The sequence below is a fragment of the Schistosoma mansoni genome (assembly GCF_000237925.1).
Source record: "Schistosoma mansoni, WGS project CABG00000000 data, supercontig 0138, strain Puerto Rico, whole genome shotgun sequence".
NCBI classification, from domain to species: Eukaryota; Metazoa; Platyhelminthes; class Trematoda; order Strigeidida; family Schistosomatidae; genus Schistosoma; species Schistosoma mansoni.
In genome coordinates, this window is record NW_017386041.1 from 76,881 (window position 1) to 95,638 (window position 18,758).

Sequence of the window (18,758 nt, forward strand, 5' to 3'; positions counted from 1 at the left end):
TAGGAAAGTTGTTAAGGACGATGAAATTGTGGATTAATTCCTTCTATTCATCAGAAAGGATGAATATGGCTTACTAAAAACCGGCACTCTCAGATAAGTGTATTTCATATCCCTACACAAACCTCAAAGAACTACCAGGAAATTATGCAAAGTGTACTAATTTCAAACGCCATGAACGAGCGAAATTTCAAAGACTATTTCGCCATAACATCAAGAAGCCTACATCACTTAATCATCACAGTCCTATCTATGGAATATGGGGCCTATCCATCTGCATGGAAAATATCTATTATCACCCCCGGATTCAAAACCGGATCACGCAGTGATATTGTTAACTACAGACCAATTAATTTGACATCAGTGCTGTCAAGAACTATGGAAAAAATAATCCACAAACAGCTATTATCATTTTTGCTTTCGTCTAATTTGATTAGCCCATCCCAACACGGGTTTATGACCAAACGCTCATGCTTCACATCGCACCTGGAAATTTTTGATCAAATTACCCAGAGAAGAGATGTTGGTCAATCAGTGATAATTCTGTACTTCGACTTTAGTAAGGCCTTCGACAGCGTCTCACACAAACTTCTTCTTATAAAGCTCTCTTCATATGGAATACAGAATCCCCTTTTATCTTGGCTCAAGTCACTTTTAGAAGAACGTAGCCAAATTGTCCGCTTTGGATCTTGCTACTCCAAACCTGTGAATGTAACCAGTGGGGTTATACAAGAAAGTGTAATTGGTCCATTACTATTTCTCCTTTTTATCAATGACGTTTGCTCCCTCTTTCAATATGGTAAACCTTTTCTTTTTGCCGATAATCTAAAAGTGGTTTATTCATTCTCATCTCCCACCAAAGACAGCTATATTTCAACGGTAATCCAAGAGGAAATAAACAAGTTGTACGAATGGACTATTTCGTGGAATTTGCCACTTAATGTTGACAAAAGTGGATTTATTAACATTGGCCGTTGCCTTAACTTAAATCTGGCTATACAAAAACATACACTGAAACCTCTCAATACTGTTCGTGACTTGGGTTTAAGATATAGCGACAGTTTGAACTTTTCTGAACACATTGCATCTCAAGTATCCAAAGATAGAAAGCTCATCGGATTTATAATGATTAATTTCAATAATACCGAATCGAGATTATTATTATACAGAAAATGTATCTTACTAATTCTTGAATATGGTATTTTGGTTTACAGTAATTGCAGGCATAATGACCTGATTAAAATTGAAGGTGTTCAAAGAAGGTTCACCAAAGCTGTTTTGGGGTATTCTGACAACAAAGACTATCACCAAAGATGTCAACATCTCAAACTAGAACCTCTCTGGATCAGGCGTATCAAATTAAACCTTATCTTTCTCTACCGGCTTCTTAACTGTATTTCTTACTCTTCACTATCTACCCCTTCATACTCTATGATACCGTCCCACACTCTACGCAATAAGGAAAATATTCTAGCGATTCTAAAAACCCACACAAATTTACGCCAGAATTTTTTCGTTATTCGCTACTCAACCATGTGGAATAGACTACCAATGAACCTCCGATGCAGTGAAACTATAATCCGGTCCCGAAGTCTTCTTGATGATTTTCTTTCCGAAAATGGATTGTGTCACCTATTGAATATTAACGTGCTTAACAATGATTTATACAAAAAAGGTCCGTCATCTATCTAACTGACTGAAAAGCAAAGTGAAACCTTTGAAACTTTTCATGTCTATCTTATTTCACTTTTATTCATCTTGATATACAAAGTCTGCTTATGTTCGTATTTATAATTATTACTGTTATTAATATCATTATTGGTCTCGACACATGAGATATTCTTTTCATCTCTTCTTGTCCTTCTAAACATGTTTTACTCCTAAACATCCAAAGTCTACAATTAAAAACAAAAACCCCTATGTTCCACTTAAACAAATAATTATTTCTTTTTTAAATATTCACAACATATATATAACATATAGAAATTTATATTTAATTATTCTTTGCAATTAATTGTGACTATGATAGCATCATTCTAAATTATTATTATTGCACTAATGTTTATACTAATACCCGGTTTCACTCTGTATACTGTTACATAAATCTACACGTATTTATCCGTAAGGGTTTATTATTGTTGTCATTATTATTTTAAAATTATTCGTTCATCTCAAAAGTCTATATCCATTACACTATTATGATCATGGTTGGACCCTTTCACTATGCGTTCATTTCTTTTCTCTCTCCCTTTTTTCCTTCTAGATAAATGTTATTCTTAAGATTACGAAGCTTTGGATTAAGACAATAACTTTAGTTACGTTGAATTCAACTTATCAGACTCGTTTCATATCTTCACTATGTATATACACCTCATACATATTGATTATCTTTTGCACTTAATTGAGACTTTCATAGCATCACCCAAAACTATGACTGTACACGCACAAACACTTATTCTAACGTCATATTCTACCGCTATAATAAGTTGTTTACTTATTAATTTATTCTGTTTTATTTTATTTTTATTACTCGTTTTTCTATACATACATAGTTGTTTATTCTTGTTCTGCGTTAAGATCTTTACGTATTCCGCGACTCTTTCATTTCTATTTCCTTAGTTTCCTCCTTTCCTCCTTCAAAATCAATTCAAAATTCTTGTCAAATACGCAGAACCTGATTTACTATTACTATTCTATTATTAATATTTCATTTTTCCTTCCTTTCTCAAACATGGCAAATGTAATGCTAACATTATTGAAAATTGTGTATTATTGCATTTTTGAAGAAACCAGAAATGGTTTCTTCACAGCACTTATGTACCCATAAGATGTTTGTGAATAATAATAATAATGTGTACTCGAGGTAACGCAGACAATAATTCATTGAGGAGTTGCGAAACAGGTCATAGAGGTAAGTACAGGTTTGGTAAATGCCCAACTCGTGGTAAATTTCACCTACGTAATTCATGTGTCTTTCGTCATGCCAATGCTTTAATGCTTTAAATGTGGTAAAATGGGATACATTAAATCGGTCTATAGAGCTACCGTTTGTTCTGCCACTAGTGATGACATACCCTGTGGTTCGTGTCTTTTTATTTGGGCGTTTCTAGTGATTATCTACATTTATCCACTATTTCAGAGGCTAATGTTCATATTCAGAAGCAATTATATACTTCCTTTGGTTCATTCCATGACTTTATTGTTGACACGGTACAGAGTCATATCTCATTCCAGAATTAAATGAAGCTTTCTTAGCCTTGCAGAACTCTGAAACTAAACTCCAACCGAAGTAAACTTATACTTCATATGATATTTGCTGAGAAAGCTGGAGGAACTCGTATCCAGAAAATAACTGAAATAGTACAATGAATACAAGTGTATCAGATGAAAGTCAAAATCATTGTGGGACAAAAGTTTCTGATGAATCAAATTCTTATCATATTTCTCATGGTATTTTAACAGATATGGATTGTCTGGATGATTCACATATTTTCGGGTGGAAATCCTTATAAAAGTGAGGAAAGTGTGTTGAATGAGTCAAATAATGATCGGAAATCTGGTGCAGTTTTGGTAGATGCTTATTTTTCTGATGACCCATTATTCTCCAGAGTTTCCTAATAAATTTTAAGAAAATATTCCAGAAGTATCAAGTCCCGAAGTCATATCAAGTGAAAATTGTGCTCATAATATATTTGTTTCTGGTGGAGAACATGATCAGTGCGAAGCACAATTTCTAAGTGAATCCAAATGTGATTACAGTTTGGATGATTTCATGTCAAATGTTGCTTATCCCCACCATAAAGCAACGTCTAATGAGTCCTCTAGTCAATGTGAGGAATATGTTTAGAATAAATCCACATAATTTGTAACTTGAGAATATGAAGATCCAACATTATCTCATGGTGTAGGAGGGTATTGAAAAACCTTTGGTTCTAATTCTAGACATCAATGATTAAAGTACACTCAATCGATATGGTGGTCGAATATAATTCCAGGAACCAGGCTCGTCTGTTCCGATATCTTTTTTTAATTCTAATATCAATTAGTACATCCTGGACCACGCACAGTCTACATCCAATACACAGTCGGACAGATACACGATGGACCTAAGGTGAAGCACAATCGATTACATAAAATTAGATTCCACTTCAGGCTGTGGCACATGTGTTATTCGTATGAACTAATGATGCTTTCGTACTTACGTAATTTTAATTGCTGTAAATTGCATTATTTCGGAAACTCGACACCGAGATTTGTGCAATTTGCTAATTATTTCAGTCCCAAGGGAAATCTGTGATTCCATTTGAAGCCCTTCCGATTTTCAAGCATGCACAATCATAGGATTCGAGGTGATAAATCGTCCATCCCTATCGAACAGAGAATCCAAGGACCTTTGTAAGTTGAAACATTAGGTCGTAGGTCATCGAAGTTTTGAAGTAATCTGTAAGTCTTGGTTAGAGATGATAGTGTAGGTGAAGCAGTTTTAAGAATGAACATACACTCCCCCATGCTACACTTGACACTGGATAAACATGACCTCAGTGAACACGCATTGAGATTGGGATTATGTAGAGACATTCATACAGCTGATTCGCATATGATACACGACATGCGAAGTGGAGAACCATCAGCAGATCTCTTCACAGTAGAACCTGTCTCAAGTGTCAAGGGCCTCGCAGGAACTGGCGTTCATAAAGGTTGAAGCAGGTCACCACAACAGAACAGATCAAGATATGGGGGCGGGTCATACACGTCCAGACGATCTGAATAGTTTTGTTGGTTTCACTGCATGTTTGGTGCCCAATCATCTAAGTGCAATCAACCCCACTCCTGGCTCAAACTGATTCCTAGGAATCCGAGAAACAAGCAGCCCTTCCACAGGCTGCGACTGCCGAGGAGAGGTACCTAAAATTTCGCCTGTCAGACTTTAAAGACAAGGGTCCTAGCCCGAACTTTCTAGGGGATACATGTGCGGCGGTTCGTATTGTTCCACAGACTAAAGCCGATATGGAACGATAAACTTCCATGACTTATCTTCAGGCACCCAACAAAACCCAAATTGCGATTTTCGGGTAGAAGATTTAGGGTTTGTATTACAACAGGAACCGAAAATATTTAACTGGTTAGGAACTTATATCAAGTATAATGAATTCCACTGTTGTGGGTAAATTGGTTTTACTTAAAACTTGAAGTAGTTTGTTGTTAACTAATTGCTCGTAAATTTTTGGCCTGTGCTTCTGATTTGGTAGTTTTGAAGTTTCGCTCCAGAAAAAAATACTGAAGAATGACATGTTTGATTTGATTACCCGTAAGTTACAAATAAACTTTGGTATCACAACTAGAATTTGGTTCCCTTGTTATCTGGTTTGCAAGATAGGAGTGTATCACTTGACCGTACTTCCTACTTCCATGTATATATATATATATCTGTGATCAAATACTAGTAACTTGCCAGTAACGTCTGCTGTCAGTGACCATGTTTCGCAACCGTAAAGTAGAACAGAACGAACTGCTGTACAGTATACTCTTCCTTTAATCGATGAACGGATATCTCTCCCTCGACGTAGGTGATATAAGTTGGCAAAAGTCAAAAAAGCTTTTTGAATCCGCGCAGAGATTTTGTCAGACACCAATCCATTATAGCTGATCAGACTTTCAATACAAGTGAATTTATCGACGCGTTCGGTTACTTCACTTCTTATCCTTAGTTCAGGTGTTGGGGCACGTCAGTCCTTATTATTATTATCATTATTAATGGCTTTATTCAATATTATAATCTGGTACAATATAGAATTCTCAGCACGAGTTATTTCAACAAGTTTTTTTTACCAAAAAAGAAACTAAGAAAACAGAACAGAAATAAAAAAGGTTTAGGAAAATCTGAGTTTATACAAATTATCGAATTTGAGACATGCTCAAGAATACAGGTTATTTACTAGGTCAACTCTAACAGCCTGTTCGTCACAAAGTAAATTTGCAAGGTAAGATATTACAGAACTTTTATGGATTTGCTTGCGTGCATGGATTTTAATGTATTTACGTCTCGTTCTACCAGAAGATATACAAGGAGAAAGATATGAATGAAGCGGATGGTTAGTATCTGATAAGAGTAACGAATTGAATTTAAGAGGGGAGAAACGCATCCCATCCCTAAAGACCTTTGGAGTCAATCCGTCTGAGCCAGATGCTCTTCCTCATTTCAGATTAGCTATAGCCTTCCAAACTTTCATTAGGGTCGGTGGGCCCATTTCAATATTCTATTCAGTCTGTTTGGTAGTGGTGGGTTGTTGTAAAGTAGCCAAAAGCCAGCTGAACTGCTCGTGAAAGTGTTCCGCCCACAATTCTGAACTTTTAGGCTGAGAGCAGATAAGAGCATCGTCTTTTTCCGAGATCTTCCCACTTACACTTGGCTTCTTAATTCCAGTTTCTTTTATTAGTCTGGAGAGTTGTCTTGTGTTACCTACATCCACTACCTTATCCATCTCTCGCTTTCGTTACCCACTACTGCTCACCGTCTTCCCTTAAACTTTTGGTTGACTTGGATCTGATTTGCTTTTTCTCATCATCGCGTTAAGAGTCTGAGGGGGTAAGTTTACGAGAGTCTATCAGTGCAATAGATGTCGTAGAAATTCACTGGATTTTCGTGACTTCAATTTTTTGTGCTGTAGGTATCCCTCGTTCCATTGATAGAGGAAACCAGACTAGTAGTAAATAAGTTTTTATTTAGATCGTGAGATAGTCATAGCCGAGAAGACAGTTTCCTGTCCAAACACATAAAGCTTTTCAACATTCAATATAAGGTAATGGGAACTGTAATGCCTATACGAAATAAGGAAGTGAATGAGTACTTGGGCTCTATTGTTTTGACATAAACTTAGTTGTTTGAGGTCAAGTGTTAACTGACCAGCCTAAGCTGTTACATTAGCTTCCTCCTATAATCGACTTCCACAGGAACGTCGGCTCGATCAACCTATCAATCAAGAACACCTAGGTTCTGTTTCCACAGCCCGACGGAGAATTACCAACTCGTTCAGTGTTTGACTTTCAATCAATGACGACCGACTCCATCATCATCCGACGATACTTCAAGGATGACTCTTCGTTTACTAGCTTGTTATCTTGTAGCATTTAGTTTCTTCCACAACTATCACTGATGGTTTGTCATGTGCCCTCTGTATGGTGACCGGAGCTTGTAAGAGAAAAGAGGGTGGGGAAATCAAACAAGAATATCTGAGGAAGTGTGGCGATCAGGCTACCCAACATCATGTGGTGAGGTACGATTTTTCCATGCTCTGTCTGGCTCTCAGGTGTTTACTCACCTGCCTCTTGAGTCGCCCTGAAGTAAAATAATAAGGAGAATCTACTCCCAAAGCAATGATGAAAACTAGTTAAACCTAAAGAATTGCTCCGATGCCTGCATAAAATAATAAGGCATAAAAAGGAACTACATAAATATCTTTGATAACTGTTTGGTTCCACGTATGCGTTTGGCTTCCAGAATAAATTGGTAATCTGGAAGGAAATAGACACGTTACAGGCATCTTGTGTACGAAAAATTGTGGAAACAAAAAATATTACTCTTTTAAAATGCATATATGTAGGTGTGTGAATTTGCCAGAAGTTTCACTCCTCACCAAACGCGATCAAATATATGGCCTTGGGTCTATGATGACCGCCTTTTATAACCGCGTTCTTAACCGCGGGTGCATAAGATTACTCACCAACGCGAAAAAGTGGAATACACGGTTAAGGAGAGAAAGAAAATCAGAGTATGAGGATCGAATATGTTTTTGATATCAGCGACCATTTAATGACTTGACGTAGCTATGCACGTTATGTTGAAGCTACATCTCAAGTCATTCAGGCAACGAGTTGGTTAGCACCTTACAAGTGTACAACTTCTATTAGTCATGAGTATTATGAATAATTAGTGTAAGGAGATACTTCAGTCATGTCCACTATAGGCTGGTGTGGTCTATTGGTTAAGTTAGCGGTCTAGCATTCAGGAGGGCAGTGGTTCGGATGAGTAAAGGGTTTGTGTTTTTGTTCACAAAACTAACATGAATACGATGTCCGCTGATTGTAATTTGCTCAGATATGGAGAAAAATAACAATAGAAGGACAGATTAGTATACCAAAGTGCCTTAACAAGTCACACTGGAACACCATGTTAGCTCCTTAAAGTATGAACAGTACAAATGTTTTCTGTCCACATTATTAATAACCAAATGGAAAAGTCACACAAGTGGTAGGTTTCTGCTTCACGTCAAACAAAGCGAAATATATGACTTATCTATATAACGCATGTTTTTTATAACACTATTGGTAGGCTTCAGAATTCCGTATGGACCACTGACAATAATTGCTTAAACCTGAGCGTAGCCGTGAGATTTATGTCATAAACTCAATGTCCTGATTACCCAACGCATCACTTATAAAATGAGTGGAAAGTTAGGTATGCCAAATCAACATAGCCAATATAGTTACCTTACATGTAATATACTGTACGATATCTTCAATTAATTAAGTGTTCATGCATCGATAAAGTGAGCACAAACCATGACAGTACAGGTTTTAGTGAAGTGGGATATAACTCCCAACCCATCTCTATGATAATGGTACGAACCTTTAGTTGATGTTTGTATAAAGACAACTGTAGGAAACCAACACTATTTGCGTAAATAGTTATTATTCAGGTTATTGATTGCTTGAGTTCTTAGTTTCATCGCTTAAATCGACCATATTACGTGCTTGTCAAATTGTAACGAAGCTTAATAGAGATGTCGAGAAACCATTTATGAGTAGCTTTAAATCGGGGGTTGGCTATGAAAAATAAAATGGGTAATGCTGTTCTACATGTCCAAGGTTTTTGGTGATTCAGAACACGTTCACGTTTGTTGATTTGGAAATGCCGGAAAATAAAATAAGAAAAAAAGAATGATGCCAATCGAACTGGGCTATGTGATTACATCACACGTCATGGTGCAGCAATACTCGTTAACTTAATAAATAACCCTTATAAGCACGTAAAAGAATGACAATGAGAACCACTAACATGCATTTGTCGATTGTTTGATCCAAAATGCTTCGTCTAAAAACCACTTGTTAATATTCGTATAGGTCACATAAAGCTGCTAAACATATACCAAAAACAGTTTTGGCAGTGGTTCGTATGAAATATATACAACCAGTCTAAGGAAATATATATAAGTTAACAAGTACCAAAAACATGGCAAATTAACCACGAAAGAAAAAAGTTAAAAGTCGCCTGAGTTGCTTCTGAAATTTGTCGTTATTGCAAGGGTTTATTGTGTGGATTTATTTTACGTGTTGACAGGGAATTTGTTTGGTGCTTCCATCCAACTTTTTCATTGTCTATTATCAATGAGTAATTCGGCAAGCGAAGCTGGCTCACATAACTCACCACAGTCAAAGATTCTTCGTTCTTTTGTGACTTACCCCTTTTTCTATGTTTTCACTTTATATTACCCAGCGTTTGTTTGTGGATAAATGGATTATGTATCCAGTATTTTTTTAAAATGAATATAACGCTCATACACCAAAAGCAAGAGATCTGAGGTGGTGTGAGTAGCATAATATTTCGGACTACTACTTATTTTTCTTTTGGTAATGGTTTTGTTGATTACATAAAATAGGTGAAACGGTACGAGAAGAAACGAAAAATATTTTTTAGTCAAATAAGTACATGATCTTAGCAGATACGTGTTTATATTTTAGGCTGCAGCCAAAACTGTGGATATTTGTGATTGAATAATCGGTTGTCCCCATCTAACCTTCTTAGCCACTTGTGAAGATTTTTCGTCCCTACTAGTTACTTCCTTGATCGTTTTGTCAGTCAAACGGTTTAACAACATATATAGTTGTTCATGATCTAGATAAGCCGGTTGTAGCCTATCAATACTTACGGAGTCGATGTTTCCTTGTTTTCCTACCACGATTAGATTTTTCGACCTAACTTGGGAAGGACCTTCGAGCAGAGGGCCAAGTAGTACTTTTATCTTGTCACACTTTATCCAGAATTGCGTGCAGTTGTTTAGATCCTCAGGTACATATGTAGCTCGCGACTGTTCACGAGTATTAATTGGTTTGGGTTTGGATATATGGTCCCGTAGTTAGTCTGCATGATTTTCTAATTCAAGCTTTGTATTGTCTGTATGAGGGTTAATAAACTCAGCCGGTAGTCTCAGAGGCGTCCCGGAAACTGGTTCCGCTGCTGAACACTGTGAGTCAGTTTTGACTGCTTTTCGTATTCCTAGCATAGCTGACTGTAGGAATTCTGTCCACTGGTTGGGGATTGAGTATGATATCCACCATCCCATCAGCCTGGTAGTGATATACAGTGCGACATATTCTATTGGAGCCTAGAAGCTTAGCTAAGTTGTTAAACAGTTCAGATTCAAATTGTGCTCCTTTAGTGTTATAGGTGTACCAAAAATGATCACCCAGTCCTGAATGGAGACTTTGGCCACCGTTTCGACTGTGATGTCCGGTATGGCTATAAGGAATCTCGTGAATCGATCTATACGTGTAAACAGATAATTAAAGCCATGAGCAAAATGCGCATCTGGTTGTCAAAAATCGTCGATAGGTGAATTTGTGAGACGATTACCTTTTGACTGTTGACACGTTGGACACTCTCCAAACCATTTGTGCACATCCTTTTGTAAATTCGGCTATATATATCTAGCATTGATTTGTTTAGTCAAAGCTTTTGCATCAGGGTGAGACAAAGAATGAAAGTTATTAACCATTATTCTTCGCATACATTTGGGGACGAAGGTTGCGGCATTATCTTAGCCGTGTCACAAAAAATCGGAATACCGATTAGAGTTGTTTGTTGTAAGTAGGTTTCTTAATTATTGTCCCTTTTCTTGTTTGTCTCTCAATGTCTTGAAATTTACTGTAGACTGTTGTGTCAAGTTCATTTCTGGTCGAGATAATGCATCTGATGCCCGATTTTCCTGATATTTGACTTGTCGAATGTCACTCGTTAACTGTGATATGTAGTCAAGGTGTCGGACTTCTCGAGGGGAGTATTTATCGGCTCTCGCTTTTAGTGTATTGGTCAGTGATTTATGATCTGCAAATCTATGAAGTCCCTCTCTTCTAACATGTGTCAGAAATACTTAATCTTTAGGTAGATTGGAAGATGTCCTCACTAGAAGGTACCTTGTCTTTGCCGGGACGAGTCTTTTTGAGAAGAAAGCAAGTGGTTTTATGGCGTTTTTATCCAGTTGGTTTAGGGTACCGCCTACTGCTTTGTTCGAAGCACCAACCATCAAGGCAAATAGGGCAGAAGAATTTGGATACATTAACGTAGATGCTTAAGCCAGTTTATCCTTGAGCTGTTTGATAGCCTTAGCAGCCTCAAAAGTCAGCTTGAATTCTTTTGGTTTTCATTTAAGAGAATCTGTCAAGGGTTGCATTGATTGTGCACAGCCAGGTATGAATCTTTGATAAAAGTTAATTAGACTTAAAAACTTTAAGTCGTTACAGAGCTAGGTATGGGGTATTGTTTGATTGCGTCCGCTTCTTTGATCGGTGTAACTCCTTCTCAACTTATTGTGTGCACGAGAAATTCTAGAGTTCGAACGCCATAACACACACTTACTTTGATGTGTGTTCATCCCATTTTCATCCAGCCGTTTTAACACTGCTGTTAGTGTGATTGTAAGTCGGGACTGGCAATTAAAAAACAGTATATATACACCTGCTTAAATGACATATCCCGAAGTAGGGTATTCATTAACCTTTGAAATGTTTGTGTCGCACTCCTCAGGCCGAATGGCATGTGTACAAACTCGAACAATCGAAAACGTGTAGTAATAGCTATCTTAGGGATATCTTCCTCAACTACCGGGCTACTGTGACATGCCGTAAGTCAATTTTCGCAAATATGTTGATACCCTGTAAACCGTTTGTGAAAATCTTAGATATGAGATATTGGGTACCTATCTGGTACGGTTCGGCGGTTAAGGGCTTTGTAGTCCCCGCATGGTTGCCAGTTGTCTTCACTTTTCTTTGGGACCATATGCAAAGGCGATGCCCATTGACTATCAGAATGACGGATAATATCCAGTTGTAGCATGTAGTCGAATTCAGTTCTAGCGATTTTAAGTTTAACTAGTGCTGGTCTCCTGGGTCTAGCAAACACAAGTGCACCTTCGATTTTGACCGTACGACTTACGTTTAGTTTGCTTTTGGAAGGCTGTGTGTCCGGTTTGTTTGTGTATGGAAATTCCGCAAGTATATACCGGCATGTCGCTTTTGCTACTAGAGGAGTTTGTATCAAATTTAGAGATGTGATGTGACCTTCCGTACCCTTTGTGTAGTTCGAAGTTTTTTTCACTGCTAAGCCTCGGTTTTTAGTGTCAACTAGAAATTCATCTCTCTAAAAAGTTCATCCCCAGTATTGCCAGATCTAAATCGACTACAGTGCAAACCCAAGGGAATCGACTCATGAACCCCAAATCTAACGTTAAAGTTTTCCGACCAAATGTCGCGGTTTCAGTCTTATTGACAACTTGAGGTGTAACTGGGGATGTTTCTCGACTTAGCTCATTTTTGTTTTGAGGAACGATACTAAGAGCAGAGCCAGTGTCTACGAAGAAGTTCAAGCCTGGGTTCCTGTCTCTAACATAAAACAAGTGACTGTGTAGGCACCCTTACTCAGTCGTCGCGACCTGGGGAAGGGTTATTCGTTTCCAATATTTTCTGTTTATGCCAGGTGCATGAATGATTGCACTTGTCTGAGTTGACACTAAACTTCCAGTGGTACCAACGGAACCGCATAAATTGCCTGAACATTTGTGACCTGGAACTTGGTCGTTGTAGTGACCTGCTACTGTTTCTACAACATATCTGCATTCTGGCGACAGTCTCAGTGAGACTTTTAATATTCTTAATGAGTCCTTCTGTGACTGGGTCTTTTGAGTGTTCTTCTTTTTGTGTGTGGTTAGTAGTGCGTGATCCAGTTGGGAGACCTTTTTTCCATTATTCTATCTGCTATACGCGCTAAGTGAGATAAAGAGGTTTCAGGATCTTGTGCATCTAAATGGTGTTGAACGTGGCATGGAAGGGCTTGTATCGATCCTCGTTTTCGGACTGCTTCACCCACTGTGTTGTCACCCACTAAGACTTGGAGGTGATGTAAAAACTGTGACAGCGACCTATCACCTGGTGTCTCTCCTTGAAAAAACCCTTGGATTCTTTGACCGTCTGATAATGATAAACAGTTCAAAACTACAAAAATACCTCGGATTATAGACGATTAATCAGTAGACCATCGAACCGATAATCTTCTTAATCTGGCGCTCATGATATCTATTATGTCTGTGTAAGATGTTAGATACAATAAAAATGTGTTAAATATGTTACAGATGATGAAAAAATTACTGAATTCGTTCCCCCTCAAAATACAATTCATAACTTAACCAATCACACGAGTATTCACTGAGCTGCTACTTATGACCTGCTTTTTCACGAAACCTCTCATTTTCTCATTTTTTTATCCATTGCTCACTTTCGCTTCAACAAAACAAGTTATCTTGAAACCCTTTCATGTCTTGCAATTCCAAGCATTATCCTTACTATGGATTCGTGGTGCAAAGCATACACGACTACTTACTCCTTAAGCGTTGATAACTACATTTTTGAGGCCCTATAGATACTCTGGAATGGATGTTTGTTCAAACATCCTAGATTTCAGAATGAATATATTGATACCATAGATAAATGCGCACAAATAGCTTGGATGCAGCTACACGATTCAGACTTCTCAGATAACCTAGCTTATCTGTCCCATTCACCTCAACAAATACTGGTGAAGACAGCCAGTCTAGCAGCAGCATGCCTCAACATACATAGGGGAATGCAAGAACATGAATTACAATTAAGCAAGCACCAACCAGATCACACTTGGTGGGGAGGCTCTAGAGGATGTGGAGAGTTTCACTTACCTGGGAAGTATCATCGATAAACAAGGAGGATCCCATGGTTAATGGAGAGGAAGACCAAATAACACATTACGTTGGGAAATGAACGCGGACATAAGAAAAAGTGAATAACGACCGGAAACAACGGGAAAGGATTTTCAAGGGCTGAGTCCAAAAAGGATCCTCATGGACAACCTCTGCTACCCTGGGTGGTAGTAACAGGAGTAAGGAATTAGGTAAGTGATAGATAATTCACTCAACAGAAAATTGAAGATCAAAGAAAGATTTATCTCATGCAAATACTTATCCTGACGAATTGCTAACAGACATATTTTTAGTCGTTCCCCATCAACTAATAAGGTTAAAAATCGTTGAGGGAGACTTTTATTTGCCAAAGTTTTCAAAGAATTCAACTTTGGTGCCGAAATAATGTAAGATGTTGGCTGAAACAGAAGAAATTTATGAGTGTATTCAACTGATCTGAATGCCAACTAGGAGAAATAATATATGGCTTGATATTCAAAATGACTTCTGACCTACATCATGAATTTTTTGTGAGTGATCACAGCGGAATATTGAATACATTTCATCGTTCAACCACTATACTGTCAAACTCAAAAACCACAATAGAGCACCAGGGTGGTCAGTCTAATCAAGAAACCAGTAAACGCGCCGAAACTTTCGTTCCATGATTATTATCGGGATCATGTTTCACCACAAAATAACACAGATATTACATTTTTTGATTTATATCGCAATACATGTCGCCTTCACAGAAACGTTCCAAATGTCTACAATATCATTTATAACCCTAAAAATAGCCAAAATATCTTTAAAACTCTTAAAAGAAAGCTGAGAAAATCAAATATCCGAAGCCACAAGCACCACGACTTGTATGTGCTCTAGAACCTAATTAACTTGATTGACAGAAATGATTCATCTCAACGCAAGTATCTTTTGACTATTGAGAATAAAACTTTGAATAGCAAAAACCCAGATTTATCGATACTTCATGTGTTCAGATTCCGCTTAAAATCTAATTTCTTTATTACAACAACATTATTTATAACTGACAGCATTATTGTAGACGACCTTGATGCTATTTGTGAACAATTTCGTGTGCGTATTTGTGTGTGTATTCGTGTGAGTCTGTTTTTATATTGCAGAGCAACAAAGGGTAAATGTTCTGAAAGAAGCCCTTCGTAAAGTATACTTGCAAGGTGATGTATGAAACTATTTTATATATAAGCTTTCCCTTTTCGTGCAGGACCGCGTGGTTCGATTTTCGAAATATATATCCAAACACACAAACAACCAATAAAGGGGAAATAAAGGCGAAAATGCATTGGAAATTAAGTCGGAAATAAAGCGGAAATGCGCCAAAACGTCTGCTTTTTCGCCTGTCCGGGGTAAATAAAGCGGAATTTCCACTTATGTCGCTCTGTTTTTCAAATGTCGCTAAATTGCCTATTTTTACCCTAAATATCCGACGAATTACCGACTTTTATCCTAACTATCCGCTACATTGTCTACTTTTCTACTGCATACACACCGATGTAATCAAGCGCCCCCTTTTAAAACGCTTCTGTATTTACCCCAACCGCCTCCTGTGTTCGCCTTCATTCCCACAACACAGCACACGGATAATGTAATGTACGTAAAATATGGTATAAGTTCAAAATTTTTATTGGAAACAAACAGCTTATTAATGTACAACGTTATGAGTAGTTTGAAGATGGTAGATCATCAATGTTCATAATGTAATTGCAATTGTCACGGACCAGGCATTTCAAGTATTGTTTCTTTCCATCACGCCTGTTGGACTATGGAGACTCAAATAATTCTTGTGAATCCTAAAATGTAATGAGGAAAAATGTTACTAGATCTGGGAAACTTGTTTTGCACAACTAGGTACTTGGAGCTGAACTTACGGTTATATCCTTGAACACGGAATAATAATCACTTTAAAGTCGTACGTACGTGTTCTTTCTTCCGTAGATGACGCTTCTGTACTTTGTCTCTCATGTCGTGAAAATAACTGCGTAGCCATGTTATACAGTTTCGCAAGGTCTTTCTCGTTGACAGATGACGACAGGAATCGATTAGTGAGTGCACCTGAAGTTTAAAAACCTTATTTATCTTACTTTGCACGCAGCCATAAAACCAGCACTTCTGAAGCGCTCGTTTTGATGAAGTACCAAGTAGCGTGAAATTAATGGCGACTTCAGGTGTCATGATGTAGGACAGAAGATATCGCATGGAGGTTTTAGGGTCATCATCCATTAAACGCGTCAACATGGCCATCTGTAATAGGAATGAAGGATAAAAATCATGTTGTGTGCTTACGAATCTGTCCCTCACGTCTTTTTGCTCAAGACAAGCATCCAATGTTCCCAGTTCCTCTTCAGATGACAAAGGGAAATGTTGACTGGATAGTCCACAGTCGAATTGACGCGGATCTTCGCGGCCAGCGAACTTTGAGAGCATCAGCTTCCTATTTGTATTAAGTTCACTCAAGCTTGCCAATATTTTTAGCTGCACAGTATGCATCCTTTCAAATCGGATGACTTACTCAGCCATTAGATTTTTATTCTCGGACGTGGAGGGCGAGGTGTCTAATTGTGTTGAACTGCTTAATTGACATGTCCAAATTAAGGATACTTACTTCGCAATCGGAGAGACAACCTTCTCAAACATCCGAAGTTTTGGATATTGGACGCGGCTATTCCCAGCCTGCATCTCTGCGACATCCATGTCCACGGAATTGTAAAGAAAACCTTCTTTACGTTTCAATGCACCTCTACGAAATTTAAGTAAGATTATTGAACTGACCTCTTTTGCTTTTCTGTGTTTAACGGCAACGTATTTTCGTCTGGCGAAGAGTTCTGATTAGTAACATAGCATTTTTGGAACGATGCCAACAAATCATTGGCAGATTTGAGACTATCTATAAGAAGCTATCGTTTGCATGTTTGTAAGTAACCGCATTTGTGGACAACACTGCACTTGAACATAGACCAATTTTCTTCAGGTAGGTCATTGTTTTGCAGATGAAGATCAATGTTCTCCCTTGAATACAGACAGAGTTTTTCTCCAATAACCCAACGTCCAGCTGCAATCACCAACTTACTTTTGCTTGGTGCCTTAAGGATTACGTACCTATTGTTGGGAGACTAAATATTACACAACAGGAAATTAAAGGAAATACAATCACATAACAGTGTGTAACAAAAGGACAATAACCAAATGATTAACACAATTTATCGACATACATTTACAATCAACACCATGAATCGAAACCCAACTGTATTCACTGCTAACTACGGAGCACTTAAATATTCCTATGTCAGTGGAAGGTAATGGATCTTTAAAGCAATTTTGTGGGTCGGTGAATTGCCTGAATTTTAAGAGTCCATTCTCTTGAATATCAGTTATTAATCCCGGATTTCCGTTGACTACTACAACATTATCAGGCTTAAATGAATTTATTTTACTATTCCTAAACATTATTACTTGCTTACGTGAGTTAGCCTTACCTATCACCGGGTTACTATGGGTCGATATGTCAACCTGGAGCTTATCGCAGAAAGACATTTGTTCCGCATAACGCTGAGCTGCTTGCTTAGCCACGGAATACCCACTGTGTACGGATTTCTTAATTTGTCTCATATAAGACTCGAATGGAAATGCTGAGTACCTATCTAACGGTCCATGTGCCAGAACATCGTCAGGAAGATGCTGTGGCGAATGCACATTATAAACTAAGTTTTCACATCCGTAACACCATCCATATTCTCTTAGAAAATTCCTTAAATCCATCCTGACAGATTCTATCACCCTATTATAAAACTTAGGATGCGCAAGCAAGTAAATGGACAAAGCAAGACGTTTAAAATTTAGATACAACGGTTTAGGCAGAATACTTTGAAGAATAACCGGGCCTAAGTATAGAAGAAACAACCTACACTCGGACGCCTTCCATACCGATACGAAGTCAAGTGTACGGCATTTACGCTGAAAGTCGGAGGGAGTACTTTCCACGCACCTAGATATCAACTTATTTATAGTCCTAATTACACAGGAGTTTACGTTCTTTAGCCTCTTATGTCCTAATTCTATCCAGAGAGTCACAAGTTTCTTTGTGACGCCTAAGTAAACCATGTGTATGGGATCTAAGGGAGAAGTTAAGATCATGTCTATCGGCAGACTTTCGAATATAGAATGTCCTTGATGGTGAACAGATTGTGTCTGATTCCGGAAACTGTCGTCAGTTCTTAACGTATATTCACCGTTTGGGAAAGTCATCTTTCCATCAAGTCGTCTACCATTTACAACACACCGGTCGCAACCTGCCTTTCCGTTGTGATTAACAGTGTACCTAATGTCAGAACGAGCAGGCACATCACACATTACCGCAGTTAACTTAATAGCTATGTATTTGTTGAACCTAACACTAAGTAGGCCCATGTCAGTCATTTCTTTTATTTCAGAAATAGTGTCGGCAGAAATTTCGTTGAATTGTGCCGGCTTAGTATTCCCTCCGTAGATCCCTATCATGAAGACATCACTAAGTATAGGGGCAACGATCCGTCCTAATACAGGCCACAAATGTTGACTTGAGCTCCTTGACATAGAAAGCCCATCTATATTAATATATAATTGTAAAGTGTCAAAATCACAAGTACACAACCAACGTTCAACATATCTTAGCAGGTTGGTCTTCAATCCAAGATGGTAGTAAAACCCACTACTGATGGACTTTGGTTGTACACTTGTGCACAATTCAACGAAATTTCTGCCGACACT

The 18,758-nt window shown here is 38.0% G+C and overlaps 2 protein-coding genes across 3 annotated transcripts in view; both read left to right on the top strand.

Moving 5' to 3' along the window:
- Window positions 1–4,848: 4,848 nt before the first annotated feature.
- Smp_199970 (hypothetical protein) lies at window positions 4,849–5,016 on the top strand (the record flags this gene model as incomplete). The annotated part of the gene is made up of 1 exon (XM_018788476.1): window positions 4,849–5,016. A coding segment is annotated over one exon (168 nt), but the record flags the coding sequence as incomplete, so codon positions are not given.
- A 10,043-nt stretch (window positions 5,017–15,059) lies between these two features.
- Smp_164450.1 (hypothetical protein) overlaps window positions 15,060–18,758 on the top strand; it is a gene marked incomplete at its 3' end in the record, with an annotated part of 81,634 nt that continues 77,935 nt past the window's right edge. For both annotated transcript variants that reach the window (XM_018788487.1, XM_018788498.1), the window contains 1 exon segment: window positions 15,060–15,095.